The sequence below is a fragment of the Thalia democratica genome, chromosome 3 (genome assembly GCF_965202585.1).
Source record: "Thalia democratica chromosome 3, ktThaDemo2.hap1.1, whole genome shotgun sequence".
NCBI lineage: Eukaryota > Metazoa > Chordata > Thaliacea > Salpida > Salpidae > Thalia > Thalia democratica.
Window position 1 is genome coordinate 58,740,318 of NC_139167.1, and position 24,657 is coordinate 58,764,974.

The window sequence follows — 24,657 nt, forward strand, 5'->3', positions numbered from 1 at the left end:
AAAATGTTAAGCGTTAAAAAATTTAGAACTGGTATAACTACTTAAAAAAGCAACTATTAGAATAAACATAAATGCTTTTTCTTTCTAAAAATTAACAAAAGTAAGAGGCAGCATTTTAAGTCATCACAATAAATGTTATGTTACAACAAAAAAAAATTAGTAATTTAGTGACACACAACCTTTTTTTTACATATCTTTTTATTTTACTTAATTTGTTTATACTGTACATTAGTTTGCTTTATTTGTTTGATAATACCAGTTATAAAGCATTAGCTGAGTAATTTTCTAGTTGATAAGGATACAATTAATTATAAAAAACTAAAATATATTTAGTTTTAAAACTGTATTTTGCCAATTTCTAAATACCAAAATAGCTGTTGAGCTTTATATGCAAAGTGTAAGTAACCCTAGTTAAATGTTTTGTTAAGTATTAAGAAGCACTAGAAAAAAAAACATATTTTATTTTAAATCTTAATAAGATTAATCAAGAAAATTTATTAACTCAATATCACTAATCAAGTAAATAACGAGACTTGAATAACTTTTGTTGTAGATAAATACATGGATTAAAATACTGTTTTTTTTTTTGGTTCTAATTTATACTGAAAGATTTTTTCAACAGCTGTTTGATAGCATATTATTTAGAAACGAATACAAGTTGAAAAGAAATGTTTCAAACTGAATTGTGAAATGTAAATAAACATTGTTTTCTCTACAAACAAACTTGAAGATGAACGGTAAAATTTCAAACTCTCAATACTCTTACTTTGCAAGGTTAGTCCGTACATATATGTATTAAAAATAAGAAGTTTTATGTAAGGTTTTAAATATTTGTTTTTTATACTTTTCTATGTTTGTATGTATATATTAAATGTTCAGTTGTTTATGTATACTTGGATTTGTAAATGTGTTGTTTCAGTTTAGCTTTAAAGCTGTAATTTATTTATTAATGTACAACACTTGTTCAACTTTACGGTTTATACTTTTGTTTGTAGGTACTTAGATGTATAGACAAATGAAATTTTCGTATATAGTTTAGAAAGAACAATAAGTATAAAAACGTTATCTTAGTAACATCAATTTTTAATGTTCATCATTACAGGTTACACAATTATTTGTACTTTGTAAAAACTTTTGTAATGATAAGTTATAAGAGTAGTTTTAGAGAATATTTTTACTTTAATTAAGCTGTTTGAAGTGTAATAAAAACACAGAAGTTGTGCTTTATTTAGCTGACAAGGTCGCTATGTGTTGTTTAGACTTGTTTTATACTTTTACTTCCCTTGTGTGTTGTCTTAGCGGTAGATTAATATTCATACATGAATGATTTACAAATCAGTTGTAAAATAAGTTTACTTATTCTTTATATTTACAGAGTTTTTTAGTTGAAAAAAGTGCTTATGAAAAGTGCCGTAAAATTCTAGCATATTTATAAACGCTTTGTTTTATCGTTTTAAAGGTCTCACTCTATCTAAAAACAACTTTTATACAAATAAACTCAACTAAATTAGTATAAGCTTAATTTGAGTTTTTGTATGTAACAGAGGTTTAGGTTTTTTTAATAAAAATCAAAATACAACAAGTATAAAGTCCTTCTGTTTACAGTAGCTTACTTTATATAAATATTTTATAACTTTTATTATCTTCACAAGTGTAAAATAAATTTAGCTTATTTCTTAGTTCATGTAGAAAGTACTCATGAAAAATACATTAGCTTGGCGCGTGTCACTAAGAAAAAGATGTTCTTTTTACTTCAAAAAAGTTTTTATCGCCAGTGTTTATTGTAACTTTAATCATTTTATAATGTATTAAATTTTGGTAGCATAGCTTTTTTAGGATCATAAAGTCTTTAAGTATGAAACTACTGTGTAGCTAAGTACTTTAATTATAAACTCAATTATACATTGTTTGAGAAGTAAAACTTTTTTTTGAAGTTTTAAACTTTTAATGAAAGTAGAAAAAATCAATATTTTGTTAAAATCTATCTAAAGTTTGTATAATATTTGTTTTTGTTATATGAAAATTTTAAAATTGTTAAAAAATTAAGCTTTTATTCATGGGTCAACCTTAAAACTATCGAATATTACTGTACAAGTCAAAAAGTTAATAAGTCTTGTATAGATATATTGTTTGTATAATTATGTACACAGAAGCTTACTTTTGTTTTACTTGTATGCAAACTTACTACTTTTAGTTCAACTTACTTTATACTAGTTTAGTATTCTTTCCGTACTTTTATATGTTTTTAGTCTAAAATATATTATGTTCTTTGCAAAATTATAAGATAAAAACTAAAACTTTTAACATACTGTTTATAATAACCTTGCTTGTCAAAAACTATATTGTTCTGTAAAAAACTTATGGTCAGTAAAATATCAAATAGAGATTAGTCGTTCCGTATCAATAAACATATTTTATGTTTTGAACTTTTTTATAAAACTACTCTGGATTCAATTGCTCACTTTTTAAACAATGCAGTAATACAAGTATTTGAAAATAGTTCTTTACACTTCAGGATCAAAGTTTTTTTTTTTCAGACGAATAGAAACAAAAAACAACAGAGATGTATTACCTTTCGGTTGGCAAATGTGTCTCCACCCTACAGGAAGGGTCTACTATCTAAAGTTTGTATTACTGTCAAATATACCTGACTTAAAACTCCTTACGCTGTGAGGTGTAAATTTGTAAACCTTATTTTGGTAAAAATTTCAAAGATTCAAAAAGTAAAACAAACTTTCTAAACTTTTGATCAATAACATTTAAATGTCTAAATGTAGGCAGTACGATTAAACAGTTTTAAGCTTTTAAAACTTAATTTTCTAATAATAAAATTTATGTATTTAACAGTTTAATTTTTGTTTAAATTTCAGTAAATACCAATATAAACTACATATGTGACGTTATTACCGCTTACTTACCTTAAATCAAGTTTATGTTTACGCAGTCAAGTCAAAAGACAAGTGACTTGGGTAAAACCCCCAGATAAGAAACTAAAAAGTTACGAACACTGCGCCGTACCAACGTTAAAGTTAGCAGGCAATAATACACAACTATATATTGGTAAGTTTTGACGTTTTTAATAGGAAAACTGTTCCTTTTTTATAAAAATAGAACTGTTTTTATCATTTTTAATATTAAAACCTCTTTTTCTAAAAACAAACAATTTTGTTTATACTTTTAACGGTAGTTTTAGTCGATTAGTTTTTTTATTACTCGTTAAAATATATTGAATAAAATTTATTTAAGCACTGACGAGGTCTTTGACCGAAACTTAGTTTGTAAAATAAAGTCTTGAATAAAATAAATTCATTATTTCTCCTCGAGTAGTTGAGATCTCTTTATTTGTTTTCTAAAAATCAAAACATATAGTTTGTTACTACTTTTAGTGTCATAACTGTAATTTTTATACTAAACTAGACCTTTTTTTTAAGCTAAGTGGTATTGCTACCAATATAGTAACATAATTGTAAATTTTGTTCTATAAGTATTACAAGTGTTATAATTTTGTGTATGTAAGTTTATTGTATTAATTTTTTAAACTCCTTTTTTTTTGAAAATAATGCATTTTTTTTTAGTTAAACTTATTTATTGTTTTTAATTATACAATTCTTTTTCACTTAAAAGAATACAAAAGTAAACATTTTTTTTGTTTTTTAGGGACAACAAAAAAGGAAAAACAACAAAGTATTCAGATGAAAGAATCTACAAAACCAAAAACTACGAAAAAATGGTTTGTTGCTGTAGATTGTAAAAGCATCAAATAGTTTAGTACTTTTTTTTTGTTTTTAGGTTTGTCTTTCCGAAGTTTTGGAGAAAAAAGACACCTGCTACAAACACGGAAAATGTACAGGAGAACAGAGTAAGCTTTTGTATCAAAAATATACAGTTTTTCAATTAAAATTCTAGATATTAATTTCGAAGCTTTTTTGTATAGTCAAAACTTTTTTATAAAATTTGAATTGGTTCAATTAAAAGTAGAATAAAATGTCGTAAATTCTCATTTAAGTAGTTTTACTTTGGAATTTAGTTACGTTGTTTTAAATTTACAAAATTTATATAACTATTTCAAATTATACAAACCAAGTGTGTTTTAAACAAAAGAATATTTTTTGAATTTAAAAATTCAACAATAAATAATCACAATGCAACAAAGAGGGGTAGTAAAAGTTAAGAGTAAACAAAAACACATACCAGCACAATGGCATTTTTGTTTGTTTATAAAAAGACTGGTTTAAAGTTTAACTTGGGCTGCTGTGTTAAATCACTGTTAATATTTTGCATTTAAGTGCTGTTGGTTTGTTTTGCAAATTTTTTTTAGCTTTTTATTAGAAAATATGTTTTTTTGTATTTTATTTGTTAAAAATTAAAGTAAAACTATAACTGGTTTAAAGTTGTTTTAATGATTTTTATTCAAAAGTTTCTAGTTTTTGTACCAGCATATATTCTTTAACATATTTTTTTTATGGTATGCTTTTAGCTTTTTAAATAAAGAGTAAAAACAGACAATATTCCTTTTTTTTTTAATTATAGTACAAGAATAAGTATTTTTATTAAATTAATATGTTCCCTGAAAACGTAAACTATGCAAATAAGCAAAACGTAACATCTTTGCATTACCTGTATTTAATTGATTAAAACTACATCTTTTTACTCATTATTTAAATTATTTTTTATTTAGATTTTTCACTTATAATTTACTAAAGACTCCTCCTCAACAAAACGGAGGACTAGTACAATCAACGTCTGCAAGTTTGCCTAACATATTAGGGGAAAAACCTAAAAAGAGAATCGCACCTAAGATGCCCACCCCTGATGACGAAGTAAGAATTTGACATTATTAATTAAACAAATAAAAATTAAAAAAAAATCATTAGTTTAAAATAAGTAATAAATATTTAAGATTAACAAAAAAGCAGTATTATTATTTATCTTTGAAAAGTGACAAATGAACTTATTGAGTTGATAATATTAACCTTTTTGTTTATAAGAGTATTCAGTATAGTTGTTATACTATTAAGTTTAGAAGTAGTTTTGTTTTAATTTATTTAAGTTGTTTTTATATTTTATTTTTTATTTTTTGATTATGTTTCTTTTATTTTTATTTTTTAATTAAACAATTGTTACGAATGAAACAGTTCATATAGCTAAGTTGAACTGTATAAGTAACTTATTGAACATCATTAATGGTCGTTTGTTTGTTGTACCGACGCCTTGTGTTTTTCTCACGACCTTAGTTGATATAGAATAGTTCAATTTAGCAAAAGTTTTGAATTTACTTAGTTCAAGTCTTTCAATTAGATTTAAGCACTGTTTGCTTTAGTTTTCTTTTGTAAATTAAATATAAAACCAAATAGATTTTCTTTTTATTAATTTTTTTTAAATATAGTACATAGTATTACTTTTTTGTTAAGCATGGACTCTTTTAAGTTAGTTTAAGTTTTTTAAGTTATCTTTATATATTAAAGCTTTTAACAAAATGTTAAGATTTTGCTAACTCTGCATTTTACACAAAGCTTGAAGCTAGCTTGCAAAGTCAAAAAATTGATTTTCGATATTTGTTTAAATAATTAATTCAAGTTAATGACAACTTTGTATGAAAAACTACTACTTTGTTTTTTTAACCTTCAGAGTTTAATAAAACTTAATTTTAAAAAGATTTGTATTAAATTATTGTAAAACAACACTTTTTTTCTAATATTTAGAGCGAAATATAGTATTAACAACAATTAAATTTTTATTTTAGAATCATAGTATTCGGTGTTGATTATATTTTTAAATAAAGCACAAGTAAAATAGTATGGCAATTAAACAGTAAGGTGTTTCAAAATCTTTACAATAAGTTAAAAAACCAATTGTTTCAGATATATATTCGAAACATTATCTTTGGTACACATGAAAAAAACAGATTTTTATTAATGTTATATTTTTCAACAATAATATAGTACTTTCAATAACTATACTTTTTAAGGAAATATAACTTTATTGTTGTATTTTTTCGGATAAAAAAACTTGCTTTTAGTTATAATTTTTAAATCGTCAAAGTGTTTAGCAATACATAAATAATAAAGTTCCAAGTTTTAGCTTACAAGTTCTTTTTTTAAATAGAAAAGTAAAAACTAAATTTTTAAGTTAGTTTTTTTTTTCACGTAAAACATTAAGTTACATACAACAAAATATCAATAATATTACTGATGCTTTAATTTAGTACATATGCTGATGTCTTATCTCATTTAAAATGTTTAACTTTAAGTAAATAAAGTTAGTTCATATAAAAATTTTAAAGTAATTTAATAAATCAAACTTAAAAAAATGATAAAAAGTTAATGTTTTTGTCTTTCAAGAAAAAAGTTTTAATTGTTTAAAAAGGATTTTTTTAAACTTTAAATTTTCATTTATTTGCAAAAGCCTTTCTGTAAACAATATATATGCGTCACTAATACATACTTGAAAGTATATGATGTGTAATAATTTACTAGTTAATAAATAATCAACGCATACAGCACGATTGTACAAAGAATTCAAGCTTTTTATTATTATTATTGCAGTAAATAAATACATAAAACTGCACGTAAACATGTATTTCTTATAATTAGAATCTTTTTTTAGTTATTCAAAAGTTTGACAGCACGTGTAATTAATTTTATAGTATTAATTTCAGGTCAATTTTTAGAAAAAATCCAAGATAATTTCTGATGAATTTACATATTTGATTTAATCATACCTTGACGATAAACTAAACTAGTTTAAAATTTTAGTAAAGTAGTTTGTCTTAGTTGAAAAAATTTAAATACATTTTTAATTATTTTTATATCTTTACTTAAAACAACATGTGCTTAGATTTAAACTTTTTTTACTAAAAATAAGTCTTAAGTCAAAGCTTTATTTCGTAAAAGTACTTGTTGATTTACTACGTATCTGTGCAAATAAAGTTTTGTCAATTTTATTTGCCAAGATGTTTTGAACTATTCCGTGGCCTTGAGTTTATCATATATTTGTGAGAATGTATTTCAAATACTGATAAGTCGAAAACAATTTGTTTGTTTTTGCTTCTATTCACAGCAAAACGGTCTTGGTGCATGAATTTTGAAATTGATAGTTCAAATTACATGTTAGAAATTTAATAGTGATATGTTATTACAAATAATGAACAGTTCAAATTTTTTTCACGTTTAAATTGTTTTATTGTATCTAATTTTTTACAATAATATAATAAGTAGCATATGTAAATAATAAGTTACTTTTAAAACAATGTTTTTTTTGTAAAAGCTTAATAAATCTTTTAAAACAAACATGTTAGATTATTCAAAAACACTAAATACCTTTAAAAAAGAATATTTCAAAATAAATAAAAAGTTACCAGTCTATCAAGTTATTTTTTTTTACTCAGAAGATCTTATTCTTATTATTTTAAATATAGTAACCTTTAAATAGTTAAAGAATGTTAAGATGAATATTAAAGTAAAACTGACTTTTGCTGTTTCGAAACAATACAAAAAGTAAATTTAGTTTAAACGATTCAATCATTATCATTACAAGTTTGCTTTTACAAACCGCCTTTTGAAATTTGATATACCTGTACTCTGTTCAAACAAACGAGATGTTTTCTTTTGTTTGATGTAAAGATATCAGCTTATAAAACATTGAACTTACCAAAGCAGAACTAGTTAAAATTTAAGATTGTTTTATAGCAGGCATGATTAGTTTTATTGTGGTTTTTTATTGTTAAAGGTTAAATAAAAATAGTTAATGAACTTTAAGTTGTAAACTTTATTAATGTCTAAATTGTCTAATAATTTTGTAAACAACTTCAGTTTTAAGCATTTTGTATTATTAAAAATTATTTCTTAAAATGAACTTTCTAATATCTTATGACCTAGTATTTCTCCAAGATGCTTTCTTTTTTTCATAATCTTGTTTATAAACAATTTACGTTTTTGTCTCTCTAATAAAATATTTTTCAGAAAGTTGAAAGTAAATACTGGTTAATAGATTTTACATTAAGTTGAAATACCGACGTATAGTTTCGAAATTTTAAGCGTCAATCAATTTACTAGTGACGTACATTTGATAGTGTGAGAAAATTATTAAACACTTTCAAGCTAAAATAAACAAAAGTCACTTAAAAAGAGCAAAAAAATAATTTAATTTTTATAACGAGCTATTTTTTAGAGCCTAAATTGAATTGAAACGAAACAAATAAATTTCAGAAAATAATGAATTATTAAGTCTAAAACTATAATAAATCAGCTACGTCAAAGTACATTTCACAATTACAAAACATCCTTTTTGTTACAACGAGTAATTTAAACGTCTTTGATTAATAGTATTTTAGAAATTTCTCTAGACAAATTATTTGTAAAAATATATAATAAGTCTAACTACACGACAAAATAAAGCATACTAAAAATTTTTTAAACATGATTTTAGCACTTTTTATAACAGATTTTTGTTTATTCCAGACGTCAGATGAAGTACTAGGAACGTTCGTCGTCAATTTGTTCGGTGACGAAACGCTGAAATTTGTGTACTATGACGTCACAACAGCCTCGCAACTGCTCGATGACGTGTGCCATCAGAAGAACTTTCACGCTAACTACTTCTCACTGGTTATGGTGACGTCGCAAAAAGGTTATTGTTTATATTATGACGTCATAACGAAGTTCATAACAGTTCACGTTAAATATTATTTTTAATTATAAGTACAAAATTAGTTAATTTAAATATTATTTTTTTAATTTCTTTATAAAGAAATTAAAGTTTTAAATTATATGTATAAACAAAAATTTACTATATAAATTTAGTTTTTACCCTGCTTTTAAGTAAAATAATACTTAACTATTTAACATTTTAACTATAGACAAATTATATACTAGTACTTGTTTTGCGGCATTAAGATAATGGTTGAACTAAAAACTTTGTAAAAAAATCCAGTTACTAAAAAATAAGTTAGGTTTATATCTTTTTTAAATCAAACATACTATATAGTAGGATTTCTAGTTGATTCTTTATCGCGGTTTTATCACACGTAATCGTTTTGTTTTAATTCACATTTTCTACAAATAGAGAAGAGTTTGCGTAAATGACTTTTTTGTATACGTATAATGTAAATTTTACGTATTTTGCACATAATTTAAATTTCAAAGCTACTGAACATATAAAATGTTAAAGGCTTGTTTTAAGTTTACTTTAAAAATACAGTAAACATAAAGTTACAATCTTTTGTTATCATACTGATTGTAGGACTAGTATACGAAAAGTAAAATAATATTTGTAGTTGGTTAAATGAACAATAAATTCTATAAAAAACAAAGTTTACATAGTTTTTTTTGTAAGTTCTTTTTAGGAAAACACTAAAAGACATCTAAATTATAATATTTATAGAACAAAATTTAAACAAAATAAGTAATTCTTGAGTTACTTAACGTTTATAAATAAATAATACTTACAAATTACTTGAAAGATCGATTTTAAAAGCTTTTAAGTTACGAACATAAATAAAACCTATATGGCTGTATTGCTTGTAACTTTATTGATTATCTTAAAAGCGACTTGCAAAAATATACAGTAAATATTCTTGAAATCCAATGAATAATTAAATGCATAGTTAAAGGCTTAAAACTTATCAGAAACAAGAAAACTTAGCAAAAGTCTGGAGAGCTTTATTAACGGTTTGTTATTAGTAGTAACACATTAACACTAGGATATGTTTTTGATTGAATTCCGTATAATAATTGTAATTTTAGTTAGCAAAACTTTGTAGTTGTGATTTTAATCTCTTGTGCTTGATTTATGATAAATCGCTTTAAACTGTTATAATCAAATTATAAGAATGTTAAGTCTAGGTAATTTTAAAGATTTTCAAATTAAATTAAAAGTATAAAAAAATGACTTTTACTTTTTAAGTAACTAGTTTTAAAAATTTTTAAACAAAATATGAGCAACAATATAAAAAGCTTATAAAATGTAGTTGTGAAAATATTGATTCTATAAAAAACCTTTCTTTATAAACTGTCTAGGTAACTTTATAATTATTTTATCTAAACTTTTAATGACGACCGTTTATACATTGTTATATGAATGTTTTAAAAGTTTATATTTAAAGTTTTATCTCTCTTTTTATAAATAACTTATTCGGTAAACTGTTTAGGTAAACAAAATTTAGTGCAAAATCATTGTGAGTTTAAAAATCGGCATTTAAACAATTTTTGTTGTTTGAACAGTTGTATGAATAGTAGTGAATGTTTTAAATTAAAAATAATAAAACTTTTAGTGGTTGAATTAACTTGATATAAAATGCGTTATGCTACAACTACACATATTTTTAATGATTTCTAGCACGTTGTTTAAACAAGTTGTTCTGTTTCAAATAGTCATATTTCGTGACTGTACTGACAAAAGTACTCGTGAAAAATAACTAAGGCAATTTTAGAATCAATCGTCAACATTTGAAAACGTTTATTTATGTTGTTTTTAGTATGTGCAACTTGTATCGATTTCTTTAAAAAAAACTTTATTACATAACTATCAGTGTTTTTTTAATACTGAACAAAAAACAGAGAAATATTTTGTACATTCTTATTACATAAGAAAGTTATTTCAACACAAAAGCACAATGCTAGTGATTATGATAAAATGATAGTGCCTTTCTTTTGTTATTGTTTAGAACAAAGAAACTCCCAAGTAGAAAATTTGAATGTTTACAAGTTTGCTCTGCTGTCCTCATGTGGTTAAAAGTTTCGATTTTTTACACGATCGATAAAACTGTCTGTGAGGCTCGATTCGAACGCAAAATGTCTCTTTTTATAAACCGTTTTTATTTAACTCAAATTCCTTTAAAACTTTATTAAATTTTTCATAAACATTGTTTCGATCAGAAAGCTAAGTTTATGAATCAATACTTGCAAAAAGAATTAATCTATATTTGCTGATTATTCTTAATGGTTAATTATGCTGTTTAAAACATTTTGAATAAGAGAGTTTTGTTTTAACTTGTTTTAAAAGTTTTTTTGATATAAAATACAACAATTTTTAAATAAATTTGTTATTAATAATTTTACGATGCAAATCTCTTTTTTAAATTTTTGAACAAACATAAATAAAAGAGATAAAAGTTAATTATTAAAAAATGATTAACTTATTTACGTTATAGAGCAAACAATACTATATCAAAAAGCTTTCTAAATATTTATGTGGTTTAAAGCATTTCTACGTACTCAATACTTTACTGTTAAACTTGAAATATATTTACAATGCACAATTTAAAATAACTTTGCTTTTTTTTTTCTTTAGTCTTTTGTATGTACATGAAACCCAAGGATATATATTTAGTAATTATTGTTAAAACATTTGAAAATAGCGTAAAATATATTTGGATTTTTGACTGAGTGTCTTTTGTACACTGTTTAAAATTAACTTCGACTTCAAATGCTTAAATTCTTAGAAGAATTATGGTTAGTATTGGATATTTTTATAGTAAACCAACTTTACACTTGCAATTATAATAAGCACAATAATATTTAGGTAGTAGGAAAAATGTTTTTAAGTATTTCGACCTGAAAGCTAGTTTTAGAGTTAATATATTAAAGTATGATTTTAGATAAAACATTTATGTTCAAAAATACTCAGTGTAAAGTAATTTTTAATCAAAAATCATTGTTACAGATGCAGACAAAAGTTTTGGAAAAGTTTCGACAAATGATAATGACGTAATAATAGCACCGTGGGATATTATTGCAGAAGTGAGAAACTATTTGTATTAGTTTTTTTTTTTACATAGCAAAGTTCTAAACATAAATTAAGTTTCACGAAAGTGTCTATACTTGGATAAGTTGCTTAAAAGTATACTTAAAAGTATTTTTTGTTTTTTATAAACTTAAAAATGTTGTTGAATCTTTACAAAACTTTATTTTCTTCAAATAAACTTGTGGCAAACAAAATAATAAAGCAAAAATTGCACTTTTTGATGTTTTACTATTGCTATAGTCATGCTAAAATAGAAAAATGAATTCTGTAGCTTTTGTTCTAACTTTTTTTTTACATTATATCTAGAACTTATAAACATATGAACTTTTTCACGAAGGTAGCAACTTCAGATAAATACCATGAAAGTCACTATTGCAAACTGAGAATAAGTTTTCTTCCCAAAGACTTCTACGACATGGCGGAAGACAGTCCTGAGTCTTTTGATTATTTGTACAAACAGACTTGCCATGATGTCATAAACAGTTAGTATTTTTATTTAAAAAGCTTTTAGAAAACTGGCACTTGTTTACTTTAAAGTTTTTAAGTATTAAAAACATTCAAAACTGTAACTTTTAAACAGATAAACTACTTAAGGTTTCTGCCAGATATTAGAGTAGCTAAAAATAACCACTAAAAAAATTCTAATTTTATTTTAAAGCTAAATGTGACCGTAAATTGTTTTTCTTTTTTACTCTATTAAAGCAATATGTCATTTTCAACTTATCGCTACAAAGTGATCGTAAAACATTTAACAACTACAACAACTTAGTTATGAAATATTGAGAAACTAACCCATATAACTAATAAATCAAAATGCTTGTCAAACATCTATTTCATTTTAAGTACTTCTAGCTTCAAACACACCCTAAACGTTTTGAAGTACTTTTACTCAAAAAAAATGTATTAGAGAATTGCGTACGCAAGTTTAATAAAAGTCATCTAACAAGTTTTTAAAAGAAAGTAATCAAATAACCTTAACTTGTTTTTGATATTTTTGAAGTTTAATTGTACAAAACTTTCATAACTAGTCCAACCAACAGTTGAAAGTGAACAAAAATTCAAAACAAAAAAATTTGTATACTATTTTAAACTTTATGGTAATAAATTATTCATCGTTTTAAAGAATATTAGATTCAAGTTTATTTTAATCTAAATAATATTTAAACACAAATATCAGGCCCTGAGCTTCAAGGGGAGCTTGCCGAGTCTCAGTTATTAGACCTGAGGTCAATTCAACTGGTGGAACAGTCTTTGCAGGAACAAGTTAGCGATGATAATAAGAAACTGGTTGAAATAAGAAAGAATATCATCAAGTTCATTGAGTGAGTTTGTTGGTTAAAATTAGTATGTAACACATGTTTTTTTAAACTTTTTTGCCTAAAGAATAATTATTACTTTTAAAGGCATAGAGTACGTGTAGATTTTCAATAATTTTAAATTTAAGGTTTTTAATTGACTAATAATCTTTAAATTCGAAAATATTAGTGACGAAAACATTTATCATAAAACTTACTTTAGTTTTAACGAATTTTGGTATGTTTATTTTATTACCAAAAAGATTTATAATATCCTTACACATGGTTTAAAAAAATTTGTATATATGTTTTAAAATCTTTTAATGTCTTTATTTATCTTTTATGTCTATATGTATATATATATGTCTTTTAATCTCATAGTTTGTTTATAAATGCTTAGAATCAAAATTGCATTACAGTCTTCTCTTATTGATTTTTCTTTTTTATGCATGACGATTTTTTGCTACGTGCCTTTGAAAATCATCATTATTGATCTGAAAACCATAATAATTATTAGCTGTGAACGACATCAATATTGTCTTTAAACTATTGTCTAGCTACCACAAAACTTTATTAGCAAAGAAGTTATCATTTCATAAATTTGTATGTTGTTGTCTAACATAATAAATAATTTTTTCATAACTTGAAAACAGTACTTGTTCAAAGAAATTATTTCAGCTGAACATTACTAAATCTTCATCCAAGTGTACTATATACGTTTTGTTATAAAATGACAGAACTTTACTTAAACGTGATTATTTGTACCAACTTGTTTTAGTTTATCACATATTTTACAGGCAAAACTCATCAGATGTGACTTTTATGCCTCACTCAACAACTGACATGCAAACATTGAGAAAAAACCTCAGCAAAAAGTCTAAAGTAGGTTCTGTTTTTTGTTAATGTATTTGAACTACGTTTGCTACCAAAGTCCTAAGCTCAACATTTTGTGTCTGAAATAAAAACAAATAAACAATTTTGAAAACGCATCAACTTACAAAACTAAAAATTAGTTATTTTCAAAAGTTAAATATTTATTATCAGGCAGTGATGGACGAATTATTTGAAAATCCGGCTTCGTTAGAAGACAAGTTGATGAGGTTAAAAATGAATTATTTAAAAGTGGTGGCTCACTGCATCCATTTAGGAGGGAGCTGTTTTGACTCTGTTATTCAGGTTGGTTATTTAAAACCATTTTGGATCTTAAGTTTTTAACAACCGTAACAAACCTAAAGTATACAGTTTGTTTTTACAGCTTAAAAATTTTCAAACTTGTTTAATATGTGTAAAAAAGTATAGACTTAGTTTTTAAGCCTAAACATTTTTTAAAGTTTAAACTGTCAAATGCATTAAGTTTTTTACTGAGTTTAAAGCGTTATATTAAAATATACAAGTCTCACTTTTTGGACTAAAACAGTAGTTTATTATTAAAATGAAATAGTTAACATCAACCACTTTAAAGATTGGTACTGAAAAAAACATCATTATAAAAAGTAAAGAATTTACTTTTTTTTTAATCTTAAAGTTTTCAGTCCTTACTTTTCAATTCACAAAGTGTTAAACGCTTCACAACATTTCTTTAATTGTAAGCAGCTAAATAAGATATTACTTTATATTTGCAGTCAAAGTCAACTTATTACGTCACAATAGTGGTGAGTCGCCACTACGGGTTGAGTCAGCTGATAAGCCCCAAGACTCAGGTGATCAAAAAGTTTTCAAAATTTGACAAAATTATCACCGTGGATGTGGCGCCACCTAACAGTGAAAATAAAATGAACATAAAAGTCGAGATGGAGGGAATTGCAGTGAGTTTACTGTTTAAAAAATTCTATTTTATGAAAATTTTGTAAAAACATAACGTACAAATATTTAAACATTCAGCTTTATTTTTTAAAATCTATTTGTGATAATTATATTTCAAATAAAATTTTTCTTAACGTTTTATACTTATCTTAAAATTAATTACGTCGTTCTATAATACCCTATTATCTTCAAAGCACAACATATTTTAAAAGGAAAGTTAAGTCAATTATTTCTAAGTATAATTTAATGAAGTATCTCAATTGTTAAAAATTGTGGACAAGTTTAACAAATTTATATACTTAACAACAACTATACTTTCCAAAACTATTTTCTGAAACTTTTAATTAAAATAAATATTGACCTACATTTGAACTTAATCAATATTCATAATTTTTTAAAGAAAATTTTGTTAATTTGTTACTTTTACTGGACTGTTTTTTTTTTTCTCTTACGAGTTTGTTTTATGATCGTAAAATATTTCTTATTTTATCTAACAGAGTATATCATTGTTATAAAACTATAAAAAACCCTAAATATTTTTTTTTCTCGCAGCCGCTGATACTTGAAATGGACAGAGAGCAAGCTTGGAAGTTTTCCCAATTTATATTCGGATACTGCAGGTTGCTGTCTGATAAAAAGATGATGCTCGTCATGCCTGTGGGACATTTCCAAAACTTAGTGCCTGGTTTGTTTCATTAAACTAGTGTTTAAAAAACAGGTTTCAAGTATTTTTAAAGTACAAGCAAATTGTTGATTATCGAAATTTTAAAAAGGTAAAAAAATGTTTTCAATCTTGATTTTTTCAAAGTTTATAACAATAAACTTTGCTTTGTATAGCTGCTATTCTATGTTTAATTTAAAATTTTGTATGGATCTTAAACTTTTATTTGTAGTCTAATAAGTGCTTTATTATTCATCAAACAATCTAATAAATAAGATAAACTACATTAATTTAATCTTACATTGTTCACAGGATTATATCGTTACAATGATTATTGTATTGATAATATCATTACATTAACTGACCAACTTTGTTGATAGTCTTTTGTTTTCACAGGATTACCTCGTTACAATGAATGTTGTATTGATAATTTCATTACATTTATAGACTTACTTATTTTATTGTTAGTAATTTTATTTTTTGCAGGATTACCTCGTTTTAACGACGTTCACCAGGTCTTCTCCACATCTTGGAACAACCCTTCGGTGGATGAACCTCCAATATCCTTCTACAAATTCTCATCTGATCTCGATCTTCTTCCTTCTGGGAAACTACCTGAGATCGTGGTCAGTGCGGCGCAAGAGAGCTTGAAAGAAAATGAATTGAAGGTGGGCAGATCTAAATCTGTTGACAGCGAATCAAATAGTAATAGCGGTTCAGATGACGTTGGGGTTGTAGAGGAAGACAACAGAAAAGATAAAAATTATGAAGATGTTAACGAGGTATATATTTTGTGTGACAATATGAAAATTTTTTAAAAGGAATTTTTAATATTTTTTAACGTTTTTATCTTAATGGTAGACCAAGTTTTTTTTTTGTTATTTAGGGTTTAAAAAAAATTAATAGTAATTACTTTGTCATCTACAAGCAATTTTTTTTTTGGTTATAAAACTAGTAAACAAAAACAAACAAGCTTCATTATAAGTTTTTTTTATAAGTTTTAACCTTACTTTAAGTAAAAGAAATTTAGCGCAATATATCAATCTAACAGACTCAAGAAGAAAACAAAAACAAATCAGGAAAGGCTGCCGAATTGAAACCAGTTAAGATGCGTTCCAAGGAGAGAAATATATCAGCCATTGAGGACAGGACATCGACTTTCAAACCTGGGAAAACCCCCCTTGATTATGACGTCAGCAATCCGAACACGATGCAGAGGAACACCGTGATGACGTGGGACAATGATTATGAGGTTTGACATATTAAGTTCTATTTGGTGTACTTAATTAAATTTTTAAATTACTACTCATTTACTAAGTATTAAGCATTATGAAATTCGTTTGGGTTGTAATTAACTGTTTAATTTTTGCTTATAAATAGTTTTAAGCTAGTATTTTTATTGTGTTTAAAGTAAATAGTGTTTTATGTATTTTTAAGTTGTTGTAAATTTTTTTAGTTTTTTGGATAAACTTGTTTTTTACTGCTTTATTTAGTACGTACAGGTTGTAGTTATGTTTTGAAGTTTTTTTCTCTTTAATTTTTTTTTTGCACAACCAAGTAGGCGCAACTAATTGAATTTTTATACAAAACTTATTTAACAAAATTTTTTAAATACAACGAGTTTACGAGCAAACGAAGCGTTGTGTAGGTTTTATCGACGGAAAATCTTGTATCTGACGAAAACAACAACTAAAACTCTTCTACTTTTACTTATACGTATTTGCCTTAATTATATATGTAGACAATTTAAACTTTTTCTTTTATATTTACAGTTCGAAAAGTTTTATTTTGTAAGTTACTTCATTTTTTTGCTATACGTTCATTTTTATATTGTCTAGTACTTTTAAATGTTTAGCACTAACAATCCGTAGTTTCAACTTTGTCTAGGCAACTTATATATTTGATGTTATTGAAACTCAAATATAGTTTTTTGTATTAAAATCTTTAGTATACTAACATATTTAACGTGTAATAAAACAAAACCCTAAATTAATTTTTTATATTTAGATGAGTTTAGCAAGAACAAAAGTAAGTTCAGTACCCCTTTTACTTTAATTTTTTGTTTCCAAAATCTTTATTTTATCATATTCACATTGCTTATTTGATATGCACGAAAATATTTAAGTTGGTTTGATTTGAAATATTAGTTTTATGTTTTTCACCAAAGTAACAACTTCTACTCAGTCAATTTTATTTTGTAGTTTATAGAAGTTTTAGTTTGGCATGAACACTCTAAAAATAAACTTTTTATAAAGATACTTTTATACTTAAAGTTGGTTACACCTTATACTTGAAAGCATTTATACTTAAATATACTTCTGAACTACAAATTTTATGTGATCAGTTACAGTTGTTAAACTTTTGAAAAAATTTTAGAAGCACTTTATCTTTATTTAAATCGTAGTTTAACTGTCGCAAGCCTTTTTTTTAATTCAGTAAATGTGTAGTTTTTATTTATATTAATTTACATAAAAATCTATACTTAAATTTAATCAGATTTTTTAACATTTTTTAATTTTTGTAAAAAATTTTTTTTTTTTGCGAATTTTCAGGATTCTTCAGACGAAGGTGGATCCATAAAAAGATCCTCTTCAAAGTTCTTCTCACTAAAGAGAACATCTACAAGGTACTTCATGATTAAATTGTTTTACAGAATACCTTAGTGAATACTTATATTTCTTAATTAGGAAAACTGATTAACAAAGTCTAGTAAATTTAGGTGCTTAATCTTTTCGTAAAAAATTTTATACAATACAAACAGTCTATTTTTAGTCGTATCTAAAAAAAATAAAGTAACTCAAATAATTTGTATTAACAAAATTTATATGGTGGAATTTATATCATTTAACAAAACTTTTAAGTATTTATGGATTAAAACTAATTTTTTGATCTAGAATTTAAACTTAAAATAAAAAAAATAAAAATTCATATGTACCTAAAGTTTGTTTCAATAACATTTAAACTGTTCCAATAAATATTTTAATTTTTTTGATCACTAGGAGAAGCTATAGTATTAATGATATTGATGGCAACAAAGAAACATCGAATAAAAAGAAGAAAAAGTTCCGACCTATGAAAAAGATATCCAGGTATGATTTTTAACAGTGTTTTTTTTATATCCCCGTGTTGTAGTTTCAAGTATAATTCAATCATAAAAAGAATATCACAATGCTTTTCTAATCTTGAGTAAATTACTCGTTTTAACTAATGTCAAGTATTTTGTTAGTCATTATAGAACCTTCTTCAACACTATTATAAACATAAGAAACAAAATTCTCAAAATTTATCATCATATACCCTAACTTTCTCGCCAAGATTTATTAAAAGACAAAATTGATATAAAAATTGTTAATATATATTGAAAATCAATAAGCTGTTACGATTTGATATCACCATTCAGGTTCTTCGGAAAGATGAAAAGAAAGCCAAAGGAACAGAAGAGTTACGATTTCGGAAATCAGCCGAAATTTTATTCGCTAGATGGCGATCTTGATCTTGCCGACGGAGATACTTTACCAAGAAAAACTGCTGGTAGGTGTAATAAAACTTGTTTATTACTTCGTTTATTCTTTAATGCTTAAACTTCTAAAGTTTAACTGTGAATAAATTTTTCACTGCTTATAAAGACTGCCGATTGCACATTGCTTACTTAAACTATTATATTTATTTTTCAATTTCGAGTATTATTTCTTCAACCTAGTGCTTTTTAAACTTTTGTTTATAAAGGCCCCTTTGAAGAAATTTAAAAAGCTATCGGCCACTCTCTCAAAAAGCAGCTAAAGTTAAAAAAGCCTAAGACCTTTATATTTTTTGCTCTTTACCACCAACTCTAGAAAATCTAGTACAAGTTTTACTACTACCCTAAAGTACGCTTAAAGTCTTTTTTTTGCTTTTCACCGTAGACGTTAAAATATCTAGTATAAATATTAAACTGTTTGCTCATGGCTACCTGTAGCATCTTTGCAGCTTATTGCCCACTTTGGGAAACCCTGACTTAGAGCAATAAGGTGAAATTTTTTATAGGTCAACTGTTGTTTATGCTGCACGACTTATAAACACTAGTATTACAATAAATAGTTTTTATATGAAAAGTTAATAGTACAAAAAACTAAAAAGCTTTAATTTTAAAACAATTGTTTTCCATCTGTTGTACAAACTATTTTATTAATTAAGCTCGGACTATACATGTTATAACATTTACCAAAAAATTAAAATATTAAAAAAAAAAACAAGTATTATTATTCAGGAGGTTCTCGAGATAAAGCAAAGATTTCAGCGTCGAGCGATGGAAGCCGTAAAAAAGGGAAAGCACCGGTTCCTCCAAAAGTCCCCAATGTGAAAGTTGACCCTAAAGTAAGAAACTATTTTGCTACTACTTAAAAAACTAAATTTTCAACATTTACTAAGAAAGTTCATACTTATATTACAACTTTAAAATTTTGGTTTATATCGGTAGAGCTCAAAAAATTAAACTATTAGCAAGGTTTGTAAAGCAAATTAAAAAATTTAATTTATAAAAATAACATAATTTATATAAACTAATTTTTCTTCAAATTTATTTCTGTTAATTTTCAATCCTGCAGGTGTCAACTGTCACACTACCAGAGGAAGGAATCCAGGTTGAAACCAAAGTGGTCGCCGAAGAAGAAGACGAAAACGGAGAAGTGGTGGTAAAGGTTGTCACCAAAATACAAATCGACGGAGAAACTTCTTCAGAGAGTGGGAGTGAAGAAAGCGGTGATGACGTAGAAGAAGTTGCTGAGAAAAAAGAGAGTGTAAAAGTAAAAGAAAGTAAGGAATCTGAGGATGCAGTTGAAGCTTCAGAGAAAGTTGAAAAATCTGATGACGTCACAGAAGCTGAACATGATGACGTCACAATCGAGCCGAGTTACGTCAGGCACGTGGAAGGGCACTCAGCTTCTGAAGGCGAGGAAGAAGTTGTGGTGGCAGAAGAAGTGAGCAAAGGTGAAAAGGAATCGGCGAAAGATGAAGAAGATAGTAAAAAAGTAGAAAGTGGAGAGCAGGAAGCAGTATTAAAATCCATCGAACAAACGGTAACAGAAGATGTAGTGGAAAAAGATAATGAAGTGGTTGCAGGTGAAGATTTGAAAGAGGAAACAGCTGATGAAGTAAGTAAAAATTTGCTGCCACCACCAGCGGCAGGTGACTCTAATGAAGAAGAAACTATACAAGTAGACAAATCAAAAGAAGTTGACAAAAACATTTCCGATACTACTGCTGGTAACAATGATGAAACTATAAAAGACAGCAGTAGTGATTTTTCTGTTGATGAAAAATTAGAAGAGAAAACAACTAATGATAAAGAGGTTGAAGCAGATAAAGTCAGTGATTCAACTAGGCAAGTCGAAGAAGTCAAAGAGACAGCAGTTGAAATAAAAACAGAAGAAAAAGAGCTGATTGCGGAAAAGAACCAAGTGTACAACCTGTTGAAGGAAATCGAAAAGGACATGTACACGATAAAGAAGAGCGCAAGCAGATCAAGCATGGAAAACTCCAGTTCCGCAGCTGAATCATCCGCCAACAACAATAATTCCAAAAACTTGTCAAACTCTTCATCTTTCGTTGAAGACGTTGTTTACGATACACCTTCTACTCCTGCTTACATGAAAAATTCGCAAAAAGAGGAAGAAAAAAGCAAAGCAGAAGATCAAGTTAAGTCTGTTCCAAATGATGACGTCATATACGATGAACCTTCTACCCCAGCTCCCGTAGAAGAACCTAAAAAAGGTGTAAAAGAAGATGATTCTTCAAGCAGTGAAGACGAAGATCTTCCACCACCTCCGGCTGATCTTGTGAGCCATTCATCTGTGGATGATGCAGTTGTAGAAGATATGCCGGAACCCCCTGCTTTAGAAGAGACAATTTTGACAGAAGAAGTACAAAATGAACAACCAAAAACTAAAGAAGAGTTTCGAGAAAGTTCACCAGAAGTATCAGCAGAGGATCAAAATAAGGTTTTAAAGAAAGTGCTTCCAGTGGAAGATGACCTTTTGAAACCTTTGAAGAAGATTGAAATACCTGAAGAAATACTCCAAGACTCTCTCGAAAATGTTAGCGATGAAGTAGTGAGTGATACGGAAAGCCTACTTGACAACTTTTCCGATAAAAGTAAAAAGATTGATGAAAATACATATGTGAGTAATAACAAAGTAGCAGAAACAGACAGTAGTGAAAAACCTAAACTACATCATCAAGATGCTGTTGAAGTGAAAGTAAAAACCATGGTGTCTCTGAGTTATGATGAAGATACAACTTCAAAAAAAGTTGAGGAAATTAAAAGCCGAGTAACTAAAGTCAAAAACGAATCGAGAAACAACTCCAACTTGTCTGTGCCGGAAAAATCTCGTTCGGAAGCCATGGAAAAAACAACTGAAACATCTAATACAGAAAAAGACGCTGATACTGCAACACAAACAGAAACGGATTCAATAAAAAAGAAGCTCGCTTTACCGCTCAAAATAAGCGAACTAGCAGATACTTCGTCATCGTCCTCATCTTCAAGTTCAGCAGATGAGTTCCCAACGAGGAACACGCAATCGTTGGTGGAGATGTTCGCCAGGAACGATTTGAGGGATTCTGTGGAGTACCCTGTAAAGCAGCAGCTCACCCAAGCGGATAAAAATTTCCCCACTCCGCCCCAAAGCGTTTTGAGCGATCAGGATTCTATTGATCTCAGTATTCCCCAGCCTATGCCTGAATTACCGGAGGGAGTTGAAGAAATAAGTGTGACAAATGAGAAAATAACTTTTAATGACGACAAATTTAAGTTTAAATCTGCTGAATCTCCGGAAATCAGCTCGATGAGCAGCTTGAACGTATCTTCGCCGGAAGTCCCCGCAAAAGTTCTAGATGACGTAAAAGTAGAAATTGAAAGCAAAAAAGAAACAAAAGAAGTCGAAGAGACGTTAAAGGTAGAACAGACAACAAATTCAATTGAAAAGAAGTACTCTGAGGAGCAAATCAATTTGCAAGAGATCACAGCCAACTTGAAGAGCGTGAAGAAGAGGGATGAGATAATTGTGAGCAGGGAGCCGACAACAACGAGAAATTATCAGGATTATCAAGAGAAGAAGGAAGTGAAGGGCGCTACAAGTGGCAAGAGGTAGGGGAATTTATCGAAAAATTATTTAATTTTTTTCATATAGTAGATAAAGCTTTGGCTTTTATAATAGTTCTTTTTTTATATATCCCAAAACAGTTTGAAAACTATCTAAAGCTGTTGAGTATGTATTTATATACAATTAGGTACGGAAGTTTACTACACAAGCTCAACAGGAGTTTGCAGATGGATCAGATTAGCAGTGTTGAGATGAAGAAATCAACTGAATCAATAAGAGAAGAAAACTCACCAAGGTAAATAATATTTCCTTCGTTTTGAACTTGCTTACGAACTCTTTTAGATGCAGTACTATATTAGCAATATTCAATCTATTTTAGTTATTTTACTTCGTTCTGAGAAAAAATCATTAAGTCTTTGAGGTATTTAAAACATTTGTATGGTTTTACTCAACTTAAGTTATGGAACGATCACAAGATATGTAAGCTTGACGTCTCATAAATTCTTAGTTCATGTTGTTCACATCTAAACTTGAACTAATACTAAGTATTATCTACAGATACGGATCAAGGTTATCTGAGTTGCAGAAAAGTATAGAAAGTTCAGGTTTCCACGCCACTCAGCTTTCTACTAGTATTAGTAAAGGTGAAGCTACAAAGAAAAATATTGATTACATGAGAGCTGCTACGTTACCTAGACCGAGTTAGTTTTCTAAACAGTTTTTCTTTATTTGAACAGGACAAAACTTTTTATACCAGATTATTCAGTGTTGATGGATTATGTTTAAAATGAATTAAGAGAAAAACTTCAAAACAATTATGTTATCTAGAAGTTTGTAGACCTTATCAAATGATTTTAATATATATAAATCTTGTTGTTTATTTTTATTATCTATTAGATAAGTATATCAACGTTATGTAGTACAAAAAATGGATATTAATCAGACAAAAAATAGTTCAGTTTTTAAAATGTAAATTGGGTGTTACATTATAACTGTCTTTTTAATCTTTTTAATAATATCAACATACTCATTCAAATAGGCAACTTGGAAACAAAGAAAACGAATCTGCCCAAACAAGAGTCTACGTCTTCGGAGGAGCTGAGCGAAGAAGAACTGAGGAGAATCGCAGCAGGTCACCTCATATCACCCAGCACGCCAACTAGCGATAAAAATATCTTAACCGAAAACAAAAAATACAAAACTTCAGAGAATAAAACAGAAAACAAAAGTTCAGATGTTCCCGTAAGCAAAACGGAATCAGTCAGAAGCGTTTCCTCCTCTTCAAGCAGTTCAAACAACTCCGAAACTCCTCAGGAAAGTTCCTCTTCAAAGTTCCTTTCTCCTCCTAAAGAGTACTCCAGCACCCTGCCGAGGGTGGTTTCTCCTCAGCCCAAGGAGGGGAAATACTACAGCAACTTTGTAACTCCCAGGCTGTTCGGACAGCAACAGAGCAAATCGAAAACTTTCTCCAAAATTACCCCGCCAAAGTGGTAATTAGAATAACTTTTACTTTAAGTTTTGATTTTACTTGAGATTTTTTTTGGATTTTGTTTAACACTAAATATATTGTATCAAAATATATGAGTTTAAATCAACAGAAGAAAAAACATGATTTTGATGTTGTGATATTGTTCTTTATTTCTAGCTTGTTTAAGTATAATTCTAAAAATACTTTGGATTAATAGTTTTTTTCTTTCATTTGTTTACTTTTTATTTAGAATATTTGAAACATTATTTTGGTGAGTCGAAATATGCTGTTAAAAGTTGCTTACGTTTTCATCAAATTATTTTAAAATATTTTACCTTAAACTTAAATTTTGGTTAAAAAATTAACACTTGTAACAACATTAATTTTAAATTGATTTAGCAACGATGTAAAAAGAAATTATTTATTGTGCATTCACTGTTTTATTATTTTATAAACTAATACTCTATAATGTTTTTGAAAATTTCAAACAATATATTATTTTTTACTGTTTTTAAGCTTTGTTAAAATTAAGTTAAATATTTTGTCTAGAGTAAAACTCAAACAAGTAATAAACATTTTTTTGTAATTTATGTTTTTGAATATTGCATT

General features: G+C 26.8%; 1 protein-coding gene across 1 annotated transcript; it reads left to right on the plus strand.

The window, feature by feature from the left end:
- Nucleotides 1-730: 730 nt before the first annotated feature.
- On the plus strand, nt 731-24,074 carry LOC145832457 (uncharacterized). Its single transcript, XM_082939772.1, has 24 exons — nt 731-774; nt 2,538-2,624; nt 2,945-3,060; nt 3,658-3,730; nt 3,790-3,859; nt 4,704-4,820; nt 8,460-8,628; nt 11,662-11,738; nt 12,080-12,224; nt 12,920-13,064; nt 13,835-13,919; nt 14,082-14,213; nt 14,660-14,842; nt 15,393-15,525; nt 15,988-16,283; nt 16,553-16,753; nt 18,054-18,127; nt 18,501-18,590; nt 18,902-19,032; nt 19,748-19,854; nt 20,085-22,624; nt 22,768-22,875; nt 23,139-23,281; nt 23,620-24,074. Exons 1-24 carry the CDS (start codon nt 731-733, stop codon nt 24,072-24,074), a joined length of 5,721 nt encoding a protein of 1,906 aa, XP_082795898.1.
- Nucleotides 24,075-24,657: the final 583 nt, after the last annotated feature.